Source organism: Malaya genurostris, chromosome 2, assembly GCF_030247185.1.
Source record: "Malaya genurostris strain Urasoe2022 chromosome 2, Malgen_1.1, whole genome shotgun sequence".
Lineage (NCBI taxonomy): Eukaryota > Metazoa > Arthropoda > Insecta > Diptera > Culicidae > Malaya > Malaya genurostris.
In genome coordinates, this window is record NC_080571.1 from 155,611,067 (window position 1) to 155,636,288 (window position 25,222).

The 25,222-nt window shown below is 35.7% G+C and overlaps 1 protein-coding gene across 4 annotated transcripts in view; it reads right to left on the bottom strand.

Moving 5' to 3' along the window:
- LOC131429748 (dynamin) overlaps positions 1-25,222 on the bottom strand; it is a 1,035,717-nt gene that overhangs the window by 269,152 nt on the left and 741,343 nt on the right. For all 4 annotated transcript variants that reach the window (XM_058594080.1, XM_058594078.1, XM_058594079.1 and 1 more), the window contains one exon: positions 19,411-19,547. In XM_058594080.1, coding sequence (XP_058450063.1) covers positions 19,411-19,547 — 137 coding nt within the window. The remainder of the gene's footprint in view (positions 1-19,410; positions 19,548-25,222) is intronic.

Here is a 25,222-nt window from a genome sequence, read left to right on the forward strand (position 1 = left end):
TTCTCTACCATTCTGCGATTTCGGTTGAAGTGATAAACTATTTCTCATTATCAATCGAGTTAAATGTTATGGGTTTTTATGCAAGCAGTTTTTTAGCGTTAAGTTTCTCTACCATTCTGCGATTTCGGATGAAGAGATAAACTATTTCTCATTATCAATCGAGTTCATCTAATATAAATCAGAAATTAATCTTAAGCACTCAAAATTTATCCAGAGGTAGTTGTCAATTTCTCATGGGGAAACGACATTCCGAGCATGCATGACACAAGATCAGAGTATACCAATTAGGGGTTGATGCCAGTGTGTTTTAGGGCGTTTTAAAGGTCTATTATCACGCTTCAAATCTAATTTTCTCAGAAACGGTGACGAATATAAAAAAACCCAACAGACAATCTCTTAGAAATTTAGTTTAGATTATTCTGTGAAAATTTCAGAATGATTCTTTGACTTTAGCGATCGGGAAAGTATTTTTTCTGAAGGAAGAGTTGCATAGCTGAAAACGGCAACTTTCAACTTGTTAATTGAATATCTCGCCTTCAAAAGCATGGATCAAAAATCTATCCTGACAATGTCTAGATAATTTAGTTTAGATGCGATTAGTGCATAAAAACATATATGTTGTCACGACAAAAATTAAGTGAATGTTATTTTTGTAATGGTAAGTACGTTTCTATGGCGGCACCATTTTTTCTGCTCTTGTATCCTGGTAACGTAACGAAACATGAGAGAGAAATAAAATCGGCTCATCAAGGCTGCCAAACAAGCAGTAGCTTTATTGGATATTATGTGATGTAGTCAAACTTGTAACCGAAAATATCAAAACTTTCTTGGCCACCCAGCCACATCGAGAGTCATTTTACACATTTACGAGAGAGCATGAAGAGAAATGTAATACGCGCAGGGAGCGACACAGTTTTACGCTAACAACTGGCATCAGCCCTTACAGCTTCCAATCGTTTCATGGCACGTTTTTGTCTTGCTGTCTAGCAACAACCTACCTCTAGCATGCTAGAAGTAGGACTGAAACGTTAGCTTTAATTTCGCTTCTATCTATAGATTCGCGTGCTTTCAACAGCTTCGCTTTTGCATCGATTGACCAATCAGAGCGATGCTCTCTCTTTGATACATCGCTTACTCCTTCCAAACCGTCGTCTATGGCAGGGAAATCCAGTATGCCGAAGATTTTTAGCAGCCAAATAGGACACTGCTCGCTACTAATCAAAATTTCAATCATATATAATTGAAAATACGTGGCTTGATACATTCAAATCGAAACATAGAAATATTTCCTATCAAATGATGAAATAATATTAATAATTGATACAAAACAGACTGAGCTGTAAGTGTTTAAAACCTGACCACATTTCTACGTTTGTTTTTCTTGAGTTTCTGATTTGCACCCCTAATAAAGATGTGTTCCACATCAAAAAAAAACTTCATAATAGAATTCAAGAATCAGATTCGTAATGTGATGTTTTTTCGGTAGTATAGCGGGATGCTTCGTCGTATATGAACATGCTTCCGTATTTCCTATACGTCCCTTACACCCCTTATTGCCATTAAAATCCATAAAAGGTGTTAGATTTTTTTTGCGAACTATGTTCATTTATTCGAATTTTAAAATACAATTTAGACATTTCTGATGGACATGAATGCCATTATGCCTTTCTTATAAGAAGTATTTCTGCTTCATCGAAATTCCTTTATGATAAATGTTTCGTGTCTGGCTCATTCTTTATTTTTGAATAGAGCCGATCTATATAATTCAATGCTAGACAGACAGCTTTCGTCGCTTCTCAAAAAGATTGGTCCATCTCTCCATTTAGAACAGATCATTATGGGTTTAGTTGCCTTATCAGCGGGATTGTTTTTTGTATCAACCCATCGCCACTGGGACATAGTTGTATTATCTAATATTTCACTAATTCGTAGATCTGCAAACTGTTTGTATTTTCTGGTTTCGGATTGATTCCAAGCTAGCACAGTTGTAGAGTCCGACCAGTAAGTCACTTTGTCAAAAGGAAACCTTAACTCTTTGATAATTCTTTGCGTCAATCTCGAGCCGAGAACTACTACTACACCTATATGCCTCGATCCCCCTTGTACCACTGATGCGACTGCTCCAGGGGAGGCAATGTGCTCCTGCACTCTTCTATTGCTGTGCTCATGCACTTTTGGTCGCTTCTAACCCGTGCTCATGCACGTATCGTATTGCGGTATTTGGTCGCTCCTCCACTTTCTCTGTAACTCCGTCAGCATTTTTGTAACTGCCCTGCTGATCGCGTTCCACGTCTCCTCAGTGCCGCGCATCTCGTCGACAACGTTTTCTACATTTAATGCCGGCATCGATCTTCTTATCGCCTCGAATCTGGGGCAAATGAACACTACGTGCTCCGGTGTCTCCTCCACGTTCACGCACTCCGGGCAGAAGGGCGAAGCGGCATGGCCAAACCGATGTAGGTACTGTCTGAAGCAGCCATGACCAGACAAAAAGTGGGTTAGGTGGAAGTTCACTTCTCCATGCTTCCGGTTCACCCAGGTCGACACATTAGGGATGAGCCGATGGGTCCATCTCCCTTTCTCCGTGGAATCCCATTCCTGTTGCCACTTTGCCATTGAGGCCGTTCGCACTAACGTTCTCACTTGCCTGGTCGTCCTCCGCACGTAGCACTCGATATCCGCAACATAAAAATCCTCGCCTACATGTTGCACAGTCGGTCAAACAGACTTAGAAACTATGAAATGGGAAGTCGAGTTTCCTCGGCTGCTCGGCCATCCATGGAAGTTGACCATCAATGTCAACTTCCCTCTCTGAGCAGCCTAGATAGCCGTGTAGTGTCGGTAGCGGTTTCCCAACTGGCTAAGAATAACGCTACGGTCCACTTGTACCGGTGGTATAAGTCCACCAAACAGGTAAGCCGTGTGGCATCCGGCGGAATTATTTTTTTTACCAAGAATTGATCCACTGGTCTCCTGTTCCATGTCGTAAAAGGCCACAAAAATAGGAACTCCTAAGTCAAGGTGTATTTCCGTGCCGATGGCTGAGTGGCTGCAGGAGGTTAAGCAATGCAGTCGTGAACGGAATATCTTGGGGTTTTCCCTTACTGTGTTAAGCGAAGCTCTGGCACAGTGGACGACTTCTTTCTTCGTGGGATTTAAATAATTAAAACATTTAAAAAAATCCTTACATGGTTCGCTATAGGCGATTATAAGCCAATATATTTGATTTCTTGTAGTTGTTGTACGGTTAGTGCTGGAGGTGGAATGTTCGTTACTATAATTGATAATGGTTAGAGTAGCTCAAATCAATCTTCAGCATAAACGTACAGCAACTGTGAATCTATCCAGACTTGTGCAAGAAGGTAAAGCTTCTATAGCTTTGGTTCAAGAACCATATTTCCAAAAGAGAAACTTCTACGTTGGAAAATTGTTAAACCCAGTCTTTGTTGCCTTCAACAAGACCGGTATGACTAATCCACGTGAAATGCCTCGAGCATGCATACTTGCAAATAGTGATCTCGTTGTTTCTCTCATATCGGAGCTCACAACTCGGGATATTTGTGCTGTCACAGTTGGTATGACTATTGATGGCATAGACAGGAAATATGTCTATTGTTCGTCATATTTACCGCTTAACCAACCTTCGCCAAGCAATGACTTCAAAAAGGTTGTATCATACTGCTGCAAGAGTGATTTACCGCATGTAATCGGCAGTGACATAAATGCACACCATATCATTTGGGGCAGCACAGATATAAATTCGAGAGGCTCTGATATGATGGTATTTGTGAGCAGTACAAAGCTGCACATAGTTAATGCAGGAAACCGTCCAACTTTTGCGAGATCTGAAAGAGAGGAGGTTTTGGACGTAACTCTCTGCTCTGATAGAATTGCGCATGAGTTGGTGAATTGGCTCGTCTCCGATGAGCTCGAACCTTCGTTGTCTGATCATAAGTACATATTCTTTGATCATTCAAACGTAAATTTGATATTATCACATATCGTAATCCCAAATCCACAAACTGGGACCTCTATGAAAAGGGCTTGGTGACTAGATTTAACGGGTACCAACCAACAATTGAGACCTCAATAGATTTGGAAAATGTTGTCGACGAGGCAAACTCACTCATAGTTGCAGCATATGAAGAGGCTTGTCCACTTTGGATAGTGCGAGCTACTAGAGGAACTCCTTGGTGGAATGCTGAACTTGCTGGACTAAGGAAACTGCAGAAGAGCTTGGAACCACCGACGCAGGGATGGGTCGGAGGCATTCGTGTCGGCTCGAAGGGCTTACAAAAATGCTCTTCGATTATCTGAGCGAAGTGGTTGGAAAAGCCACTGCACAAATGTCTCTAGTCTCAACGAGGCTAGCAGATTAAATAAGTTACTTTCAATGTCTAAGGACTTTCTTAGTTTCTTAAGAACTTCAGATGTCTGATGAAGGTGATGTACTTCACTATCTTTTTAACACTCATTTTCCAGGATGTATGGATCCACCACCGACAGATCTTCCCGAGACTTTTTCACTCGTGCGAGGCGAACGGCACATAAAATAAATTTATAAAATGTCTACTTGCTGATGTGCAACTTTTTTTACGGTACTATCAAACCGTAGTGAGTGCAAGTCGGTTCGATACTTCACAGTGAACACTGCAGTTTATTAGCCACGCGATATATATATATATATATATATATATATATATATATATATATATATATATATATATATATATATATATATATATATATATATATATATATATATATATATATATATATATATATATATATATATATATATATATATATATATATATATATACTAGAAATACTTTTCTCCCGGAAGCAAAAGTCTCATTTCAAATCGGACGAAGAGGAGAATGTCGAGTCTTGGTTGATGGATTGGAAGATTTCGAACGTCTTATTCGATATTTGTCCGAGAAACTTCATAAATTTTATTCATATGATATAAAATCAGACAGACCCTTCAAGGCTGTCTTGAAAGGCTTATCAAATTATCAAAGCACTGACGAAATTAAAAATGAACTAAAAGAATTGCTTGGTTTTGCCCCTTCCCAAGTAATACTTATGAAAAAAAGAGTGAATGGTACTTCCAAACCACGCTCTGGAATTTCCCATGAACTTTACCTAATACACTTCAATCGAAGTGATGTAAACAATTTGAAAACTTTAGAAAAAGTATGCTTCATTTCCCACATTAAAATTCATTGGGACCATTACAAACGGCATAATCGTATTGCAAACTTAACGCAATGTTGTCGTTGCCAAGGCTTCGGCCATGGAACCAAAAATTGTCATATGGATACGGTGTTTGAATTGTGTTAAATCGCATTCGAAAGACGTTTGTCCAATGAATGAAACCACTGATAAATTTTCATGTTCAAATTGCAATGGAAATCATAAATTCAATTATTTGAAAAGTCCTGTCAGGGAAAAAAATTTAAACGCTCATTCGCTTAGACAACAAGTCAAATCAACAACCTTAAATTTACAGAACATACCTGAAATTCAAAAAACCGTTACAAATGCCACGCCTAATTCTTCTAAGGCATTTATTTCTTCGAATTTAAAACAACAAACAGGTACGCCTGCCAATTCGTCTTCTAAAGAAAACAATTTATTGACAGATAGATCGACCTCGTCATCATCTTCTTCTAATGTCAGTTATGCTAGTATATCAGGTAGAAATCTACCACCTATTTCTTCTAATGCAAATAATCAAAACACAGGACCGCCTTGCAGTTCATCTTCTAACGAAAACAATTTATTAATAGGTAGATCGGCCATATCATCTCCTTCTAATGGCAGTCTACCTACAAATATTCCTTCAATGCCATTCGCTTCTTTAAATGAAGTTGATTTAGGCGATATAACTGAAAATAAAATGATCTACCTACAAGATCAACTTTTTCAAATGATCATCCGAATGAATTCGAATTCACCACTTTTTGAAGCATTTCAAATCGGAATAATATTATTATGACTTATAATGAATTTAAAATTTAACAGTGATGTTAAATAATTATTTGAATATTTTAAATTGGAATGCTCGATCTTTGAAATCGAGTGAAGATGAATTTTATAATTTTCTCAAAGTTCACAAAATTCATATTGCCATTGTGACAGAAACTTTTCTTAAACCAAATGTCAAATTGAAAAGTAATCCACATTATGTGGTTCATCGATTTGACAGGTTTACTGGAATGGTTGATGGGGTTGCCATTTTTGTCCAACGGCAAATTAAACATCGAATTTTACCTTCTTTCAATACTAAAGTTATTGAAAGCTTGGGAATCGAAGTTGAAACCATTCATGGAATTTATTTCATCGCTGGAGCATATTTGCCATTCCATTGCACTGTCGAACAATTAAATTTCTTTAAAAGCGATTTGCAAAAACTTACAAGATATCGATCGAAGTTTTTCGTAATAGGGGACTTAAATGCTAAGCATGTCCAGTGGAATTGTAGGCAAAATAACAGTAATGGTAAAATATTTCATAATCAACTCTCAGCTGGTTACTTCACAGTTCTTCATCCCAGTAATCCGACTTGTTTCTCTTCCGTGAAAAACCCGTCTACAATTGATCTGGTTCTAACAGATCAAAGTCACATTTGTAGTGAACCAATTACACATGCTGACTTTGACTCAGATCACCTTCAGTATTATTTAGACTTTCCAACGAAGCTATAATTAATCCAATTAGTTCTATATTCAACTATCATAGAGCTAATTGGTTGGATTACAGATCTCACATTGAAAATCATGTGGATCATGAAACTATTTTAGAAAATTCTGCGGACATCGACACAGCAATTGATAATTTGAATCATTATATTATCTAAGCTAGAAATCTTTCAGTTCCCAAAGCTCAAACTAAATTAAGTTCTCCTATCATCGATGACAATCTTCAACTGCTCATTCGGTTGAAGAATGTTCGTCGACGAAAATATCAACGTTCTCGTGATCCTGCTATGAAAAACATAGTTAAGGATTTACAAAAAGAAATTAAACATAGATTTACTCTTTTGCGAAATGAAAGTTTCGCTAAAGAAGTTGAACCATATTCGAAACCTTTCTGGAAACTTTCTAAGGTTCTTAAGAAAAAGCTCAAAAACTTGCTCAGCAGTTCGAGAGTGTACACAATTTTGATTTGAACGTAGTGAGTCCTATTGAAAATGAAGTCTCACTGAAATATGAACATATTTCAACCCAAGTGTTATCACAAGGTGACATTATTGAGACGAATTTTGATGAAATTAAATCAATTATTAGGAAACTCGAAAACATGAAGGCTCCTGGTAATGATGGAATTTTTAATATTCTTTTTAAAAATCTTCCCGACGTTGCCTTGAGACTCCTGGTTAAAATTTTTAACAAGTGTTTTTCATTAGCTTACTTCCCAAAAAGATGGAAAAACGCTAAAGTAATTCCTATCCTCAAACCTGATAAAAACCCAGCAGAAACATCAAGTTATCGACCAATTAGCTTACTTTCTTCTATCAGTAAACTTTTTTAAAACATTATCTTGTTGAGAATGATGTCTCATATAAATGAGAATTCAATTGCCATTTTTGTCCAACGGCAAATTAAACATCGAATTTTACCTTCTTTCAATACTAAAGTTATTGAAAGCTTGGGAATCGAAGTTGAAACCATTCATGGAATCTATTTCATCGCTGGAGCATATTTGCCATTCCAGTGCACCGGCGAACAATTAATTTTCTTTAAAAGCGGTTTGCAAAAACTTACAAGATATCGATCGAAGTTTTTCGTAATAGGGGACTTAAATGCTAAGCATGTCCAGTGGAATTGTAGGCAAAATAACAGTAATGGTGAAATACTTCATAATCAACTCTCAGCTGGTTACTTCACAGTTCTTCATCCCAGTAATCCGACTTGTTTCTCTTCCGTGAAAAACCCGTCTACAATTGATCTGGTTCTAACAGATCAAAGTCAAATTTGTAGTGAACCAATTACACATGCTGACTTTGACTCAGATCACCTTCAGTATCATTCAGACTTTCCAACGAAGCTATAATTAATCCAATTAGTTCTATATTCAACTATCATAGAGCTAATTGGTTGGATTACAGATCTCACATTGAAAATCATGTGGATCATGAAACTATTTTAGAAAATTCTGCGGACATCGACACAGCAATTGGTAATTTGAATCATTATATTATCTAAGCTAGAAATCTTTCAGTTCCCAAAGTTCAAACTAAATTAAGTTCTCCTATCATCGATGACAATCTTCAACTGCTCATTCGGTTGAAGAATGTTCGTCGACGAAAATATCAACGTTCTCGTGATCCTGCTATGAAAAACATAGTTAAGGATTTACAAAAAGAAATTAAACATAGATTTACTCTTTTGCGAAATGAAAGTTTCGCTAAAGAAGTTGAACCATATTCTAAACCTTTCTGGAAACTTTCTAAGGTTCTTAAGAAAAAGCTCAAAAACTTGCTCAGCAGTTCGAGAGTGTACACAATTTTGATTTGAACGTTGTGAGTCCTATTGAAAATGAAGTCTCACTGAAATATGAACATATTTCAACCCAAGTGTTATCACAAGGTGACATTATTGAGACGAATTTTGATGAAATTAAATCAATTATTAGGAATTTTTAATATTCTTTTTAAAAATCTTCCCGACGTTGCCTTGAGACTCTTGGTTAAAATTTTCAACAAGTGTTTTTCATTAGCTTACTTCCCAAAAAGATGGAAAAACGCTAAAGTAATTCCTATCCTCAAACCTGATAAAAACCCAGCAGAAACATCAAGTTATCGACCAATTAGCTTACTTTCTTCTATCAGTAAACTTTTTTAAAAATTATCTTGTTGAGAATGATGTCTCATATAAATGAGAATTCAATTTTTTTACCAGAGCAGTTTGAATTTCGTCATGATAAAAGCAAACAAATCTTCTGGGTTTTCCACTGGAGTTGCTCTTCTAGACATAGAAAAAGCATTCGGCAGTGTTTGGCACAAAGGTTTAATAGCAAAAATGTCTGATTTCCAGTTTCCTATTTATTTGATCAAAATGATTCAAAATTATTTAACTGATCGTACTCTTCAGGTTAGCTATCAGAATTGTAAATCTGAGTCGCTACCCGTACGAGCAGGTGTTCCGCAGGGTTCGAGCGTAGTTCCAATCTTGTATAATATTTTCACTTCTGATCTTCCAAATCTACCCGTTGGATGTCAGAAATCGCTATTCTGTGACGACACAAGTGTGTTAGCCACAGATGGAAATCTAAGAGTGATCTGCAGTCGCCTACAAAGAAGTTTAAATATTTTCAGTGATTATCTGTCAAAATGGAAAATTAAACCAAATGCAGCAAAAACGCAATTAATTATCTTTCCTCACAAGCCAAGAGCTTCTTTTCTTAAACCAAACAATAATCACATTCTCAATTTTAATGGCTTGGAATTGACATGGTCTGATCAAGCTAAATACTTAGGTTTAACGTATGACAAAAAACTCACATTCAAGGATCACATTGAAGGAATCCAGGCAAAGTGTAATAAATACATTAAATGTTTATATCCTCTTATAAACAGAAATTCTAAGCTTTGTCTAAAAAACAAATTGTTAATTTATAAACAAATTTTCAGACCAGCCATGCTTTATGCAGTACCAATTTGGTCAAGTTATTGTTCCAACAGGAAGAAAACGCTTCAAAGGATTCAGAATAAAATTCTGAAAATGATTTTGAAGCGTCCTCCTTGGTTTAGTACAAATAAGTTACACAGACTCACAAATATAGAACCATTAGATGTAATGTCACATAATATTATAAGCAAATTCCGACGAAAATCGATGCAATCTTCAATTGAATCGATTCGCTTTCTGTATTAGTTAGTAAGTTAGTATATAAGTTTCTTTTCCCCATTACACAATACAAGTAGGTTTAGAATTTACCCTACACAAAAATCTCAGAATTGCGGAAGCAAATGATGTCCTCATGGTATCAACCAAATCATATATATAATAGGGCTGAAAAGTCACCACTTGTGGCTGAACACCCAATTTAAATCTTATTAATTTAATTTTAACTCATATTCCAATAAATAGTTATTAAAAAAACATGCCGGAAATCGCCATATTGGATTTAGGAACGGCTTCCAACATCGTTTTCTGACATCTACTCATCAAATTCGTTCGAAAAATACTCATATTGTTATGGCTTGTAACGAATATCGATATGCCGGAAGTCGCCATCTTGGATTTTGAAACGGCTTCTAACGTCGTTTTCTAAAATCCACTCATCAAATCCGTTCGAAAAATACTCATATTGCTATGGCTTGTAACGAATATCGATATGCCGGAAGCCGCCATCTTGTATTTAGAAACGGCTTCTAACGTCGTTTTCTAACATCCACTCATCAAATCCGTTCGAAAAATACTTATATTGTTATGGTTTGTAACGAATATCAATATGCCGGAAGTCGCCATCTTGGATTTTGAAACGGCGACTAACGTCGTTTTCTAATATTTACTCATCAAATCCGTTCGAAAAATACTTATATTGTTAGGGCTTGTAACGAATATCGATATGCTGGAAGTCGCCATCTTGGATTTTGAAACGGCTTCTAACGTCGTTTTCTAACATCCACTCATCAAATCCGTTCGAAAAATACTTATATTATTATTGCTTGTAACGAATATCGATATGCCGGATGTCGTAATCTTGGATTTTGAAACGGCTTCTAACGTCGTTTTCAAACATCCACTTATCAAATCCGTTCGAAAAATACTCATATTGCTTTGATTTGTTACAACCGTCGATATGAATATTCATTATATTATGTCGAATTATGTACATAAGATAAAAATTATGTGGAAAATCTGAAATATCGTCAACTTATTTTACTTAATGAATTTTAAATTACATTACCTTTTTATGCGTCATGATTCGGTTGAAGAATCCTCGATTATTACGTAAATGGAGGTTTTGGTGTGATATTTGAGTTACGCTGTTGGTAAACCCTATGCACTTTAAAAAGGGCATGATCCTAACAATTTTATAACTCTATTGATTCGCCTTTTCATTCAACTAATGCATTAAATTTTTTCAAAATTTTGAATTTTTTCTTGGTAAATTTCTTTAATTATTGACTATTCTTTTTATTGAAATAAAACTAGAAACTGTTCAAAAGTAGTAAATTTTTGCTGGTTGACAACTCTATGCACTTTTAAAGTACATGAATATAGTAAATTTTGTACTCAAAAGACTTGCTTTTTTATTCAATTACTAACATATTTTACATTTTTTTCAAAAATTGAAATTTTGAGCTGGTTGGCCACCCTATGCATCTAGTAAATGTTTAAATGTTGTGATTTTCGATTAATATTCACTTCTTTTGCAATTCAATTCATGTTTGTTTTTTTTTTTAAATTGAGAACTTTCGTTGATTGACAACCCTAACAGGGTATTACAGTATTGAGATGAAAACTGTTTCTAATCACGCTGTTTTCAATTTCTTCATGAAAGTTTAGTGCCAGAAATGAAATTCGCACCGAAAACAAAATGCAGCCGATTCTATTGATGACTATCATTCTTTCGTTACATTCATCGCCCAACACGAGTAAGACTGTCGCCACTACATTCATGAAGCGCTCGCTCATGACTGTCACATGCGACTTTCATCTGTATGGTTCGCGCGACATTCATGTGTGACTGCCCAGATAGTAGGCAACATGAAAGTTTCCAGTACACGACATTCAAAGCAAACATCTACAGTTTTAGGTACCAACATAGGAATTTCACTTAAAACTGTCACGTGAAGGGACCGTTTCCAGCACTGGTCATAGTACTCATGGAAGAGTAGGGATTTGCAGATAAAGTGTGGAAAAATTCGATGTAACAAGGTTTATTTAAGTAAGAAGAAAGTTTCTCGCATCTAAACTTTTACCTTCTACCAGAGGAGTCGAACTTAGCGATGCAAATCATCCGAGTCTCTGATATGTCTGAAATTTACTAAATAATTACTGACTGACCAGAAGTCATAATTAAAAATTAAAAAAAAATCTAAAATTGTTCCTGTGATTGTAACGCTAAGGACATTCATCAAACACGATTAAATAATGCCATCAGATTAGAGAGAAGTGATGAACTACAAGTCGCGAGGGCAGCTGTTGTAAATTTGCGGAGTCAATTTAAAATAGTCATCTTAGTTATTTTTGCTCCACTTTTTATCTCATATGTCGAAACCATTAGAGAGGAGAGTTGACATCACTGGGAGTGCGATGCGGTATCTTCGTGCTGCTCTCAAAACAGTATAATTTCAATGTATTGTTTGCTATGTATAGTTAAAAATTTGGTTGAAATAGTGATTTTGAGTGAAATGCAGGTGTGGCAAGTGTAGTAGTGAGAGTGATATTAATTGAATAATATTGATCCGCGAAACTAAAGACGCTCAAGCGGCGGAAACTGAGAATTTACCGCTCCAATCCATCTGTTAACCGTTCGAAGCGCCGTCTGCATGTTATTGTCGGTGTTGTCGGATTTCATTGGCGAGTTCTTTTATTTTATTCTTTCAGTTGTCGTGTTTCATCTCGCATTGCTGACAGCAGAGCTAGCATGAGAAAAGGGATACTGGTGAGATCGTTCCTTGGAGATATTCTATATTTTTCTTACATATTATATTTCTCCTGAGTATCGAAAATTAGGTTTTGTTAAGATCATATTTTTTACCAAAACATATCCGGATCTCTTTTCCTCTCTATCAACAAATCTTCTATCCCGTGATACTCGTGGAGATGCAATGTTACCCGCGGTCTCTAGAAACAATGAGTATCGGACTAACATTCCTTCCCTTCCTCAGTAGCACAGCCTTTGGCCGTGGTCGGCGTCGTTATTGACCGTTCGACGGGTCAGCAAGTTTTTTTTTTTATAAAACTCTTAATGTCTTTATATTTAAAATCATGAATATTTATATTTTACAGAAAAACAATTTTCTAATGAAATAGTAATTGAAGTCAAACAATTTTACGAACGTGACGATGTAAGTGTTATGATGCCAGGTCAAAATGACACGACATCTGTAAAAATTGATGGGAAAAATGCATAATTCAAAAAAGATTAAATTTTGGGAATCTTAAAGACGTTTATCAACGATTCATAAGTGAGACTGAAGGGATCAAAATAAGCTTTTCAAAATTCTGTTCACTCCGACCAGAGCACTGTGTTTTTGCTGGTACTGGTGGGACGCACAATGTATGTCTATATCTCAATCACGAAAACATGAGACTGATGACTTCCGACAATAAACGGAAAACATATCAGTTTGTTTCCTGTAACGTTACTATACCCATTGTTTTCAGGCAGTCAAATGGTAAAATTAATGATTAGTCACGATTATCGAATTTGCCATTACGAAGATATTTGACTAAATTTTACTGTAGTGATGACTATTTTATTACTGACGTAAATCCTTGTCCCAAATTTACTTGCTTTCTACCTAAAACGTTGCTAACAATAAATTGATAAAGTTAGGTTCGATCTGCGGCACGACATGTGTCGACAAGTTAAGCCCGTATCCGAGCGAGTTGCGCTGCGGTACGCTCCGCGCGTGCGGGTCGTGATTCACTGCTCCGAAAGTAATAATCTTTCCACTCTGAAACTTTGCTAAGATATATATAGGCTTATTTTTTCAACAAAAAAAAGAAAAAAAATAGACCCAAGTTTGAATTTTTTTATTTGTTTATAATTTTTTACTTTTTTCATTAAATTAACTTTAAAGGTTGTTCAATGAAATTTTTGTATCTTTATTAGATTTTACAGTATAGGTAATGTAGTTGATTTTTCGTAAACGCGAAATCATATCTCGAAAATTCCACGTACCATGTTGGAATTAAAAAATACGTATCGAATATTTTCGACATCTTTACCGAAAAACAATAGGGGAAAAATAGTTAGATGGCTGACAGTGGTGGTAAAGCATCGATTCCGAACACGCAAAACGTGTTCCTAACCAAAAATCGAACCTCCATCGCGAGTATAAATTTGTCAGTACCATCGTTCGAGCAAGCATCAACGAACTAAGAAAAGATGTTGATGGCAAAAGAACCGATGCTCTAGTTTGTGAGCCTATCGTTACTAGTATGTTCATGAACATCCGATTCGAGTACTAGAGGTTGTTGCTTCGGATGAACCGAACTTTGTCAGCGGACTTTTTTATGCTTGGATAGCTTAGCAGAGTATGGTAATTTTGTACATTTCCAGCGAGCGTAGGGTGATAAATTGAAAATGTTTTGACATTTGCAAATTCGATGTTGAATAAATTGGTGAGTCAATAGCAATTACAATTGAGTAATTTTGGGCATTTCCAACAAGCGTAGGGTACCTGTATATAGAAATAGAAATTTTGTTGACTAATCTTATTTCGATGCTCTATTGATTGGTGAATCAATAGCAGATCGAATTGATTTTTTTTACCTTTTTCTGCGAGGTTTGGATGGCGCAGTATGAAAATTTGTATATATTTTGACTTTTACTGTTTTCATGTTCTATTTCGACGACAGTAGGGTTGTGCTATTCGGAACCGGCCCGGACAGTAAATGGCAAACGACCTTTGCCTTTACTTTCTAACATATCAGAGACTCGGATGACTCGTATCGCAAAGATGCCTAAGTTCGACTCCTCTGGTGGAAGGTAAAAGTTTAGATACGAGAAGCCTTCTGCTTACTTAAATGACCCTTGTCACGTCTCACTTTTCCGCACTTTATTCTTCACATCCTTGCTCTTGAGTACTATGGCTCTATGATTTCATATTCTTTCTCCTCTTATAATCTCTAGTTAGTTTGATATCGTTGAAAAAAACCGAAAAAAGTAAAAATTACTGACTGACCAGAAGTCCAGAATTAGAATTTTGAGCATTTTGTTTGATGGTAAGGTCGCTTTATATGAAAAATTGTGAATTATTATGACAAATTGGATGCTGTATTGATAATTATATCAATAGAAGTGGTGGCGAACCATCGGATTTAAGTATGCAAACCGTCGAAGTGCTTCTGATTTTGACCAATTCTACCTACTACTGATTCGCTCATCAATTGAACATTTAAATAGCAAAAATCAAAATATTTTCAATTTTTTACTTTAAACCCCCCCACGATCCCTGAAAATATTTATTTTATTTTATTTTATTTTGGGGAGCAGGGAAAAGCCCGATGAAGATGAAATATAGCAATCTCTCTCTTCAGCAGGCATAAAACCTCCTCATCTTTTGTATCAACAGATTACAATGATCCAACAGATACATTTATGTTTAAAACTAACAATTAAAACTAACAGTTAAAACTAAACTACTAACCCTATAACTAGTTGATGACACAATATTACAGCATTACAGAGAAGCTTCCTTGAAAGGCAAGATAGAAGAGAAAAGTGTATATGAAGATGGAAAAGAAGGTTAGTTGAGGGAGCAGTGAGTGAGCGTAGACGAACGACGGGGTTAGAACCGGCATGTAAATCTAATTAGTGATCAAATAGATGGTGGAACACGGAGAAAATGAGAGGGAGGACGAACAGGTTAGTTTCGGCGAATATGATTAGTTCCCAATGAAGATGGTTAACATTTATTTACTGGATAGTTAGGGAATCATTGAATAAGCGTTTAATCGCATTACGCGAGAGATGAAAATCAAAGACCTGCGAGCAACTGTTAAATAAACGACACATACTGAAAAACGGTTAATTATATCCGTAGTTAGTTCTAGCACGAGGGATTCGTAAAAATGGATGTGATTGCGACGATGGATGTCAAAGTTGACCAATCGTAGGAGATCAGGGCAATTAATATGTGATTGTATTAAATCAGCGATGAAAACAGCCTTGTAGACGTTTCTACGAATACACAGCGGATCCAGTTCGATCATTATAACTTGGCAGGATTAATGGGTCTCTCCATGGTAGATTACGATGAGCAAACCTAATGAATTTGCATTGAACAGCTTCAATACGATCAATATCATGGGTCTCTCCATGGTAGATTACGATGAGCAAACCTAATGAATTTGCGTTGAACAGCTTTAATACGATCAATATCAGTTTGATAATGAGGTGGCCAAACAACAGCCGCATATTCAAGCGATGATCGAACTAGTGCACAATAAAGAGTTTTCAAGCAGTGTATGTTAACAAAATTTTTCGTAATTCGAAATATGAAGCCAAAGCGTTTAGATGCCTTCGAAATCACGTAGTCAATCAATGTGATTCTTAAAATTAAGTTAATCATCAAGAATAACTCCTAAGTCTTTTACGAACGATTCACGCTTAAGAACATTTTGCGAAAGATTGTAGTCATATCTAATTACTGAGTGCCTGCGGGAAAATGATATGACGGAGCATTTATAGGCGTTTAATACCATCTTTTTGGAGTGACACCACGAATGTATTCAATTGAGCTTGCAAAAAGTGTACATCTTCTTGTTCTTTGCTCAGATGGTAGATCCGCAAATGATAGTTTGAAACAATTCAGTAAGAAATGCAGATCATTAAAGTAGAGTAAAAATATATACGGTCCTAAGTGACTTCTTTGAGGTACTCCAGAACTCACAGCAAACGGTGATGTTATACAGTTTCTTATTTTTACCGACATCTCACGACCAGTAAGATATAAATGCATCCAATCCAGTAATGAACCACCAAAGCCAAGTCTGTCAAGTTTAGCAATTGTTATTTCACCAATCAAAAGAGCATCGAATTGACATTAGTCAAAAACTTTACAATTTCACAGGTAGAACCACCCTATGGTCCCTGAAAATGTCAAAAATCAGCAATTTGTAAATGTTATTAATTCACTATTAAATGAAACATGAAATCAGCAAAAGTCAAAATATTCACAAATTCTCATATTGTGCTACCCTACAATGTCAAAAATTTTCCAAGTAGTACTGCTATTGATTCCAATCAAGAGAACATCAAATTGACATTAGTCAAAATATTTTCCACATACAGGTACCCTACGCTCGTTGAAAATGCCTGAAATTACTCAATTTTATTTGCTATTGACTCACCAACGTCACGTCATTGACCCACCACGCCACTCTACGTATACTGAAAATGTCCAAATTATAGTCAAAAGTTTACAAATTTTGCATATTGAGCAACCATACGCTCGCTGGAATTGTTACAAATAATTCAATTCTTATTGTTTTTGATTCTATAACCAAAAACCATAAAATTTAAAAAAGATCAAAAACTTACTATTTTCCATACCGGGCCACACTACGCACACTGATAACGACGACACGACCAGGTACTCTGTATAAAAATTGCATAAAAAGTGTTCTTTAGTGATTTACCACCAGCTATCAAAAATTAAGCGGCCCCTTGAATACGATAAAAACAATCTTCTCAAGCAACACTGTTTTGGTTGCTACAGAGTAGTTACCAAGGAACCTAGCCATAAATAAATAAACGATTAAAAATTTATGAAAAGTTTTTCAGTTCTATTTTTGCGGTCTCTTCATTTCAAGAGAAAAAGTAATTCCAGAGAGCATTGCGATCGTGAAATTACATAGTCAGTGCTAAACAGAAATCAAAAGCAGAAAAAGTAAGTGATGAACCTTTTGAATTGAAATTTTGCTTCGATGAATGCATAATGGATACATACAGAGGAGAATCGAATCGAATGAATGCAAAACATGGAGTATACATAGCTCTCGATAGCATTCGAAACAATTCTCTTTCTCTTGTTTTTTATTCAATTAATACGGGTTTCTACTGTTTTTAGGTCACAATCTCCTAAAATGAACCTAAAATTGGACATGAAAAGCGAACTTGTACTGTCATTGCCATCCATTTCCATTATTGCTAAAACGCAACCATACGATAAAGATTGGATATTGCAGGAAACCTATCAATTGAATGGAGGTATTAAGGTCCGTGATGCAAAAGGCTCGCAGTTTAAGAGCACTTAGTGCAGATGCCGGAAATATTTAAAAACACTTTATGCTTTAGTATGCTATGAAGTAAAAATATTATATGTAATTAGATTTTGTTAATTATAAAATGCTCAATGTCTCTCGCAATTGTAAAATACGTTGTTATGTTGTAAATATATTTAACCGTATTGATCTGATTCCGATGCGATCATGATCATGAATGTAGGGAATTCAAATAAAACATCAATCCCAAAAAATCACTGATGATTCGATCACACATGAATAGTCTAGAAAATCTTGTCTGGTAGTGATTGCGAATTGATGATAATCAATGTAAATAATCCAAAATAAACTTAGTGTTAAATATCTTTGGTTAAAATATGTGCCATACATTTACCTATAATTAAAACAAATCTCCCATCGAATTTTCGCAGAGTTTTTTTTACCGGATAGCAAAATGGGGACATGTTTAAAAAGAAACAGCAATATAGGACGAGTGCTAATTATCTCCAAAATAGTGCAAATGTTATGTGAAACGTTTCGCTGAGAACCAGGAATAAAGATATCGCTATATTTGCGCTAGCATTAGTACCGAACATTGAGCGTAACTTACTTTTGCTGTATTATTTCTCACTACAATTGAATTCAAACCAAAACTTTGCTTGGTTTGGAAACTAGATTTGTTCACATTGCCTATCATGCCTTCAATCAATGATAACCATGGCTATAGTAACCGTTATTCAAAATCAATAGTTTTTGGCCTATGTTGCCAGTTACTCAAAAAATTTAAGCAAACTCGTTTTGACATTACGAGTTACTGGGGGGTAGTTAAATTTATGATATAGTTTTGATAGACGAGTGGCAGGTCGTGTCGTCGCTGATAATGTCCAAAATAATACCATTTGACTTGCTATTGATCGATTTATCAATCGATCAAAACATTTTTTGTGCTGATCACGCGTGCATTGATAATTTCAAAACAAGGATGCGAGAACTGAAATCAACAAAGCATCGTATCGAACGCAGTTTACTCGACCCTCGCCGATGGTCCACCAACTGAACGGTTCGAAACAGATTGCTTCACCGAATACCGAGCACAGAACAGCTTCGCATTAACCGAGGGAATAGTTTTCGAACCTATCGAATGCTTACGCTCGGTGAACATTTTTGAGTAGGTAAGCATAAGCATCGACGTTCGGTTCGCAATTAACCATCACTTATTTTGCGTGGAATGACCATTTATATATATATATATATATATATATATATATATATATATATATATATATATATATATATATATATATATATATATATATATATATATATATATATATATATATATATATATATATATATACATATATATATATATATATATATATATATATATATATATATATATATATATATATATATATATATATATATATATATATATATATATATATATATACATATATAAATAAAACCTGCAATATATTTGCAATACCTGCTGCTGTGTTGTATTTTTACGGGGGCCCCCCGGACTTGGTGGAGATAATCGTGGGTTATCCAATCCACTAGACAACCAATCGTTTTTAATGGGGGGTGGAACTGGAGTCGAAAATGTTGCCATAGAAACATCACCTGTAAAAAAATGCATATGATTAAAATATTCCCCTTCACTCTTTATATACACATATAAAAAAAAATATATACATATATATATAAAAAAAGAAAAAAAAAAATATATATATATATATATATATATATATATATATATATATATATATATATATATATATATATATATATATATATATATATATATATATATATATATATATATATATATATATTGCATCTTTTTTCTTCGCATCGTTCTTGTGCTCCGCCACTCTCGTCTCAATCTTTCTTCCTGTCTGTCCAATGTAAACCTTGTCATAGTCCGTTCCGCACGGGATCGTGTACACCACGTTGCCTGATGAAATCGGGTTCATAATAACTAAATACACTTAAGAATAGAAACAAGCAGCTAAGCAGGCGTCAATACATATGATTAACCTAAAACCCTAGGACAATGTATACGCACCCAAAGCAAATTCACCCGGCCACCTAGATGCTGAAGCAGCAGCAACCTACAGTTCAGCAACCCGGAACATACAATACCTGGTAAGCGGACCCATCGAGCGGACCCAGTTCAACACAACACCTAACAGGCAAGCCACTCGGTCGCAAACAGAACCCCGAAAGCAGCCGGGCATCGGATACAAGAACAATCCACAGATAACTTCCGCCCAACGAGATCATTTTCAGACTTTGAAATTACAACCCAAGAAGCAACAAGGAAACAAACCTAGCCACGAGAAGAACCCCCGAACAATTGTAACCAAACTTGGTTATTTCTATCCGATAAATTTACTTAAATCCTTCAGGTTTTTCTGCTTCGTTGTGAATGTGTGAGGATGGTTGAATTATTAGTGGCATCTTTCTTCGTAGTTTTGGCAGTGTCGTCCGGGTTAATGATGGAGTTTGTGTTTTGGTGATTGTGGAATGGCTTACGATCCAGGCCAGTTGACTCCCAGCAGGATTATGCCAACTGTGATCATATTGGATTGTTTTGCTATGCCTTATTTAATGTGTGACTATTTTCAGGTGTTGTGTTCAACTGCCATGCCGATGGGTCCGCTTGCCAGGTGTTGTATATGTCGGGTTGCTGAACTGTAGGTTCTGTCTGCTTCAGCATCTAGGTGGCCGGGTGAATTTGTTTTGGGTGCGTTTGTGTTAGCTTAGGGTGGTAGGTTAATCATATGTATTGACGTCTGCTTAGCTGCTGGTTTCTAGTCGTAAGTGTATTTATTAGGTGGAGTTATTATGAACCCGATCTCACCAGGCGATGTGGTGTACACGATCCCGTGCGGAACGGACGATGGCAAGGTTTACATTGGACAGACAGGAAGAAAGCTTAAGACGAGAGTGACGGAGCACAAGAACGATACGAAGAAAAAATACGCAAGAACTGGGTTGTCGCAACACACACACAACAAGAAGGTGAAGTTTTCGACTTTGTCAACACTTGTATACGGGAGCGAATCAAGAATCAGGAGAGCAGAGTAACAGCAGAAATGTTCCACATAAAAATACTCGGCGAAGAAAAATCAGTGAATCCACAGAGTTGATTGTATGAATTTGTGATTGATTATGGAATGTATATTTGTTATGTAATCAATAAAATTGTAAATTGCTTGTAAATACTAACGATGAATATATGTTGTTGGCGTCTGACGATGGCTGAAGAACAGCAAGCTGAAACCTTATGCTGCACCAAAATTAAATCAGAAAAAATTAAATCAATCACATATGTCTAGCCTAAAACTGATATATGATCTCTCAGAATTGCATAATATTTGAAGGAATCGTTCTTCATCGAAAAATATCAGACCCGTATTTTTTATTTTGTCATTAGAGTGACATTTTCCATGTTAGAGTGGATCAAAAAATCGATTTATTTCGAATTTCTTTTTATTGTTATATTTTTAGGAAAAATTCAAGTTTTCGTAGTTTCCGTGTTTTATCGATATTCTTAAAAAAGGTGTTTTATTGATGTTCCTAAAGGCTATAGCAGGATAAGCATGTGAAATCTGCCCCCAAAGAGAATTCATATTGTTATACCACATTCGAAAGGTCATAGGCTGGAAACAATTTTCTCAAAGTTTCAACCCTTTAACTGCCATATTGACGGAGCTAGGGTGGTTCTATTGATTTTTATTTTATTTGATTTTTGAAGAAACTGCTCCTCCGAAAAATTTGAAAAAAACAGGTATGTTTAAGGTATTATGGGGATGCTTTACAATTTTTTTCAAAATTTTTGAATATGTATTTCTTTCATTAAAAAATACTAGAAAATTTTGAAACATATTTTTTCTCTCTTCCAATTTTTGCACCACCCTGGATTTTTTAGTGATAAATAAAGAATTGTTGGACGTGTTAAAATGGTATGTTTTCATATTTTTTAAAAATGTGGACGACCAAAATATTTAATTTTTTCTAAAAAATAAATAACAGTCGACCATGCGTTCCCATCAAATTCTGAGAGAAGGAAACGCATGGTGCTTTATCTTAGCAGTTTCTAGTAGTAGTCGACCATGCGTTCCAATAAAGTTCTCTTGAAAGGGAAACGCATGGTGCTTTGTTCTAGTAGTTTATGATGCAACTCAAGTGCAGGGCTTAGAAATCAAAGTAACGAAAAGAAGGAAATGAGTATCAACCTTTGCATAATACATACACGATCATACTTCGGGTACAACCTAGAAAGCTACAAAGCAAGAACTTACTGGTATGTGGTTTATATATGAATGGTAGTAATATATGAACGTTGCGAGTATCACACATATGCAGTTCGGTTACGGCAGTCAAGAACTAGAGCGAGTGACTGTATATAATTCGATGATTCGATAGTGTTTCATGAAATGGTCAAATCGTTTTGCACTGTTGGGTCTCGTACAACGCGGTTTTCTTTTTGCCAGCTCTGTACATTTCACTAAATACATAGCGAGTTGAAACAGCAGTGAATTCAATTTTTTCTTTTTTTATATTGGTTTCAAACAAAAGTGGCCACTGATGAAGGTTGGAATCGATTTCTTAGAATTGTTTTTCCATAAATACGTTTATTTCTTAAGGCAATTTACATAAGTTGTTCTTCGCCGTAGCATCACTTTTACATAGAATTCTTATCCTAATATAATACTAATATAGTCACATTAATTTGAGTTTAATAAAGCATATTCCTCTTATTTTTTAAATATCATATTATTTAAACCAAACGATGAACTGCTATAAATTTTAAAATAAGCTGAAATTTTTATACATTTTGTGGTTGATTTCATAATCCACTTGGAGTTTTTTTTATCAGCACATCATTTTTAATAAAATTTTGCTTTTGGATGAACTAGTGGACGCAGTAGGAGTCAGAACTAAGACTCAAAAGGGTCAATTATTAAATTGAAACTTCAATTGTCTTTATGAAATGATTAAGAAGTTTCATGTAAGAAAGGTCACGAAAAAATTTCTGTAAATTATTGACTGTATTTTTCATTTAAATAAGAAATGGGATAAAAATGTTATAAAAATACATTGCTGTTTCAATGCACACATTTTCTCTCTGATTCTTTTTGTTTACTCTATAGAATCACTTGGTAGCTGTTCTGATTTAAGCATTTCTGACAATATTTTCGCCGGTCTTACAATTCTGGATAAAAACCGAGCATAAGGAAAGGTAGTGAATAATGGCGGCCTCGTGTGAACAGCAACCAACAGTTCTATTGACAATAACGCATTCACAGCGACGGCTCTGGATTCCCAAATATCCAGTCGAATTTGTTGTGTACTCGATATAGTACTTGTAAGCTTTTAAAAATGAGACTTATTACCGGCCCGAATAGCTTTTTTGTGATCTGTGTGTCTCAATTGGGTCATCTCGTGATAAAGCTTTTAATCCAAAATTACTTGGCAGAAAAACCTTTTCAAAAGCTTCTATTCCAGAGCTACGATATTCCGATACTTGTTGCTCTCGTTCTCGGATTGATAATATTATCTTATTAGAACTTCCCGTTCGCAATTTGAACAAAATTATTAAACCTGTAAAAACCTGGAAGCTTTCCTCTGAGAGTGAAAATCACTTACTGAGTTAATTATGTATTCTCAGATATTTTCTGGAAAATTTGGAGCTTTCAACACAATATGCCCAAAAATTAAAGAGATCGATTCAGCGAATCAAGTTTTTAATAGACATGGTCGATAAATGCTTGATTTGAAATTATGCAAAGGTTATAACTCAAAAACGAAAAATAACGCATCACTATTTTTTTTTATATCTGTTGTTGTTTCAAATTTCAGAATAAATATAAAAATATATAGCGCTAGCAGTCTACAAACCATGAAAACCATCATGAAGATATTCGATTGACGTTTTTAAAAACACAAAATTCCAACTTTATCTTTATCACACATTTTTCCAGAAAACTATAGACATCCCTCGATAACATATCTTTATGATAAGCAATCATATTGATCGTGTTTTGCATAAGATTCAAACAGTTCGTGAAGGGAACAGTGGATCAATTATTCTTGGCATCAAATGTGCTGATGCTGTAGAACCCGCGGTTGCCGATGTTAGGAAAAAGCTTGGTGAAAATTTCGAGGTGTCAGTCCCAAAACCAATCAAACCGAGACTGAAGATTGTAGGTGTTGCCGATATGCTTTCTGAAAGTGAACTTATGGAATGTGTGAAGGATCAGAATGAATCAGTCAACTTGACTGAGTTGAAATTAATCACCTGCTTCAAATCAGTGCGTAACGACATTACGGTATACAATTATATAGTCGAAGTGAATAATGATGCGAACAAAGCTATGTTAAAGTTGGGTCGTGTGAACATTGGCTGGGATATATGTAAAGTTTTTGAATGCTTTGGGATCGTGCGCTGCTTCAAATGTTGTGCTTATGGACATAAGAGCAATGAGTGCAGTCACTCTCAAGTATGCTCAAAATGTGCTGGTGACCATTCCACGGCTGTTTGTGTCTCAGAAATACTGTGTTGTGCTAACTGTGCTCAGATGAACAGAAACCGAAAATTGAATCTAGACACAAAACACGAAGCGTACAGTTTGGAATACCCTGTGTATAAAAAGCTCGTTGAGAAGAAACGTCAGCATATTCTACGTGCTGGATAGCAATTACTTGGATTTAAATCAACTGACGGACTACTGTCGTCTGCCATCGCAAATACTGACGCTGCCAAGCATATTTCTCCAGATCCTGATGTCGCCATGACTTTTTCTCCAGGTAAAGCTTGGGAGGGTATATGTCCTCTCGAAGCTACACTCGATACTGCACCTCCTCAAAAGAACTCTTGTTTGCAGCCAATGATTGTGAATGACGTCTGCAATCCCGATTCCGTCACTCGTCTGCCGACTGCCATCGCAGATCCAGTTCTTGATGCTGCCATGAATTTATCCCCAGTTCCTGATGCCGCCATAATTTTTTCTCCAGGTAAAGCTTGGGAGGGTATATGTCCTCTCGAAGCTACACTCGATACTGCACCTCCTCAAAAGAACTCCTGTTTGCAGCCAATGTCCTGGTTACACAGTCTACCGGAATGATCGTGACTCAAAAAGTGTTGGTAAAAAAAGAGGCGGTGGTGTACTTATTGCTGTTACTAACCGATTAATGTCAAAAGCAAACACAAACTGTAATAATATTTTAGAACAGCTCTGGGTTCATATAGGTAGTCGCGATTATAATGTCTGCGTGGGTGTGGTCTA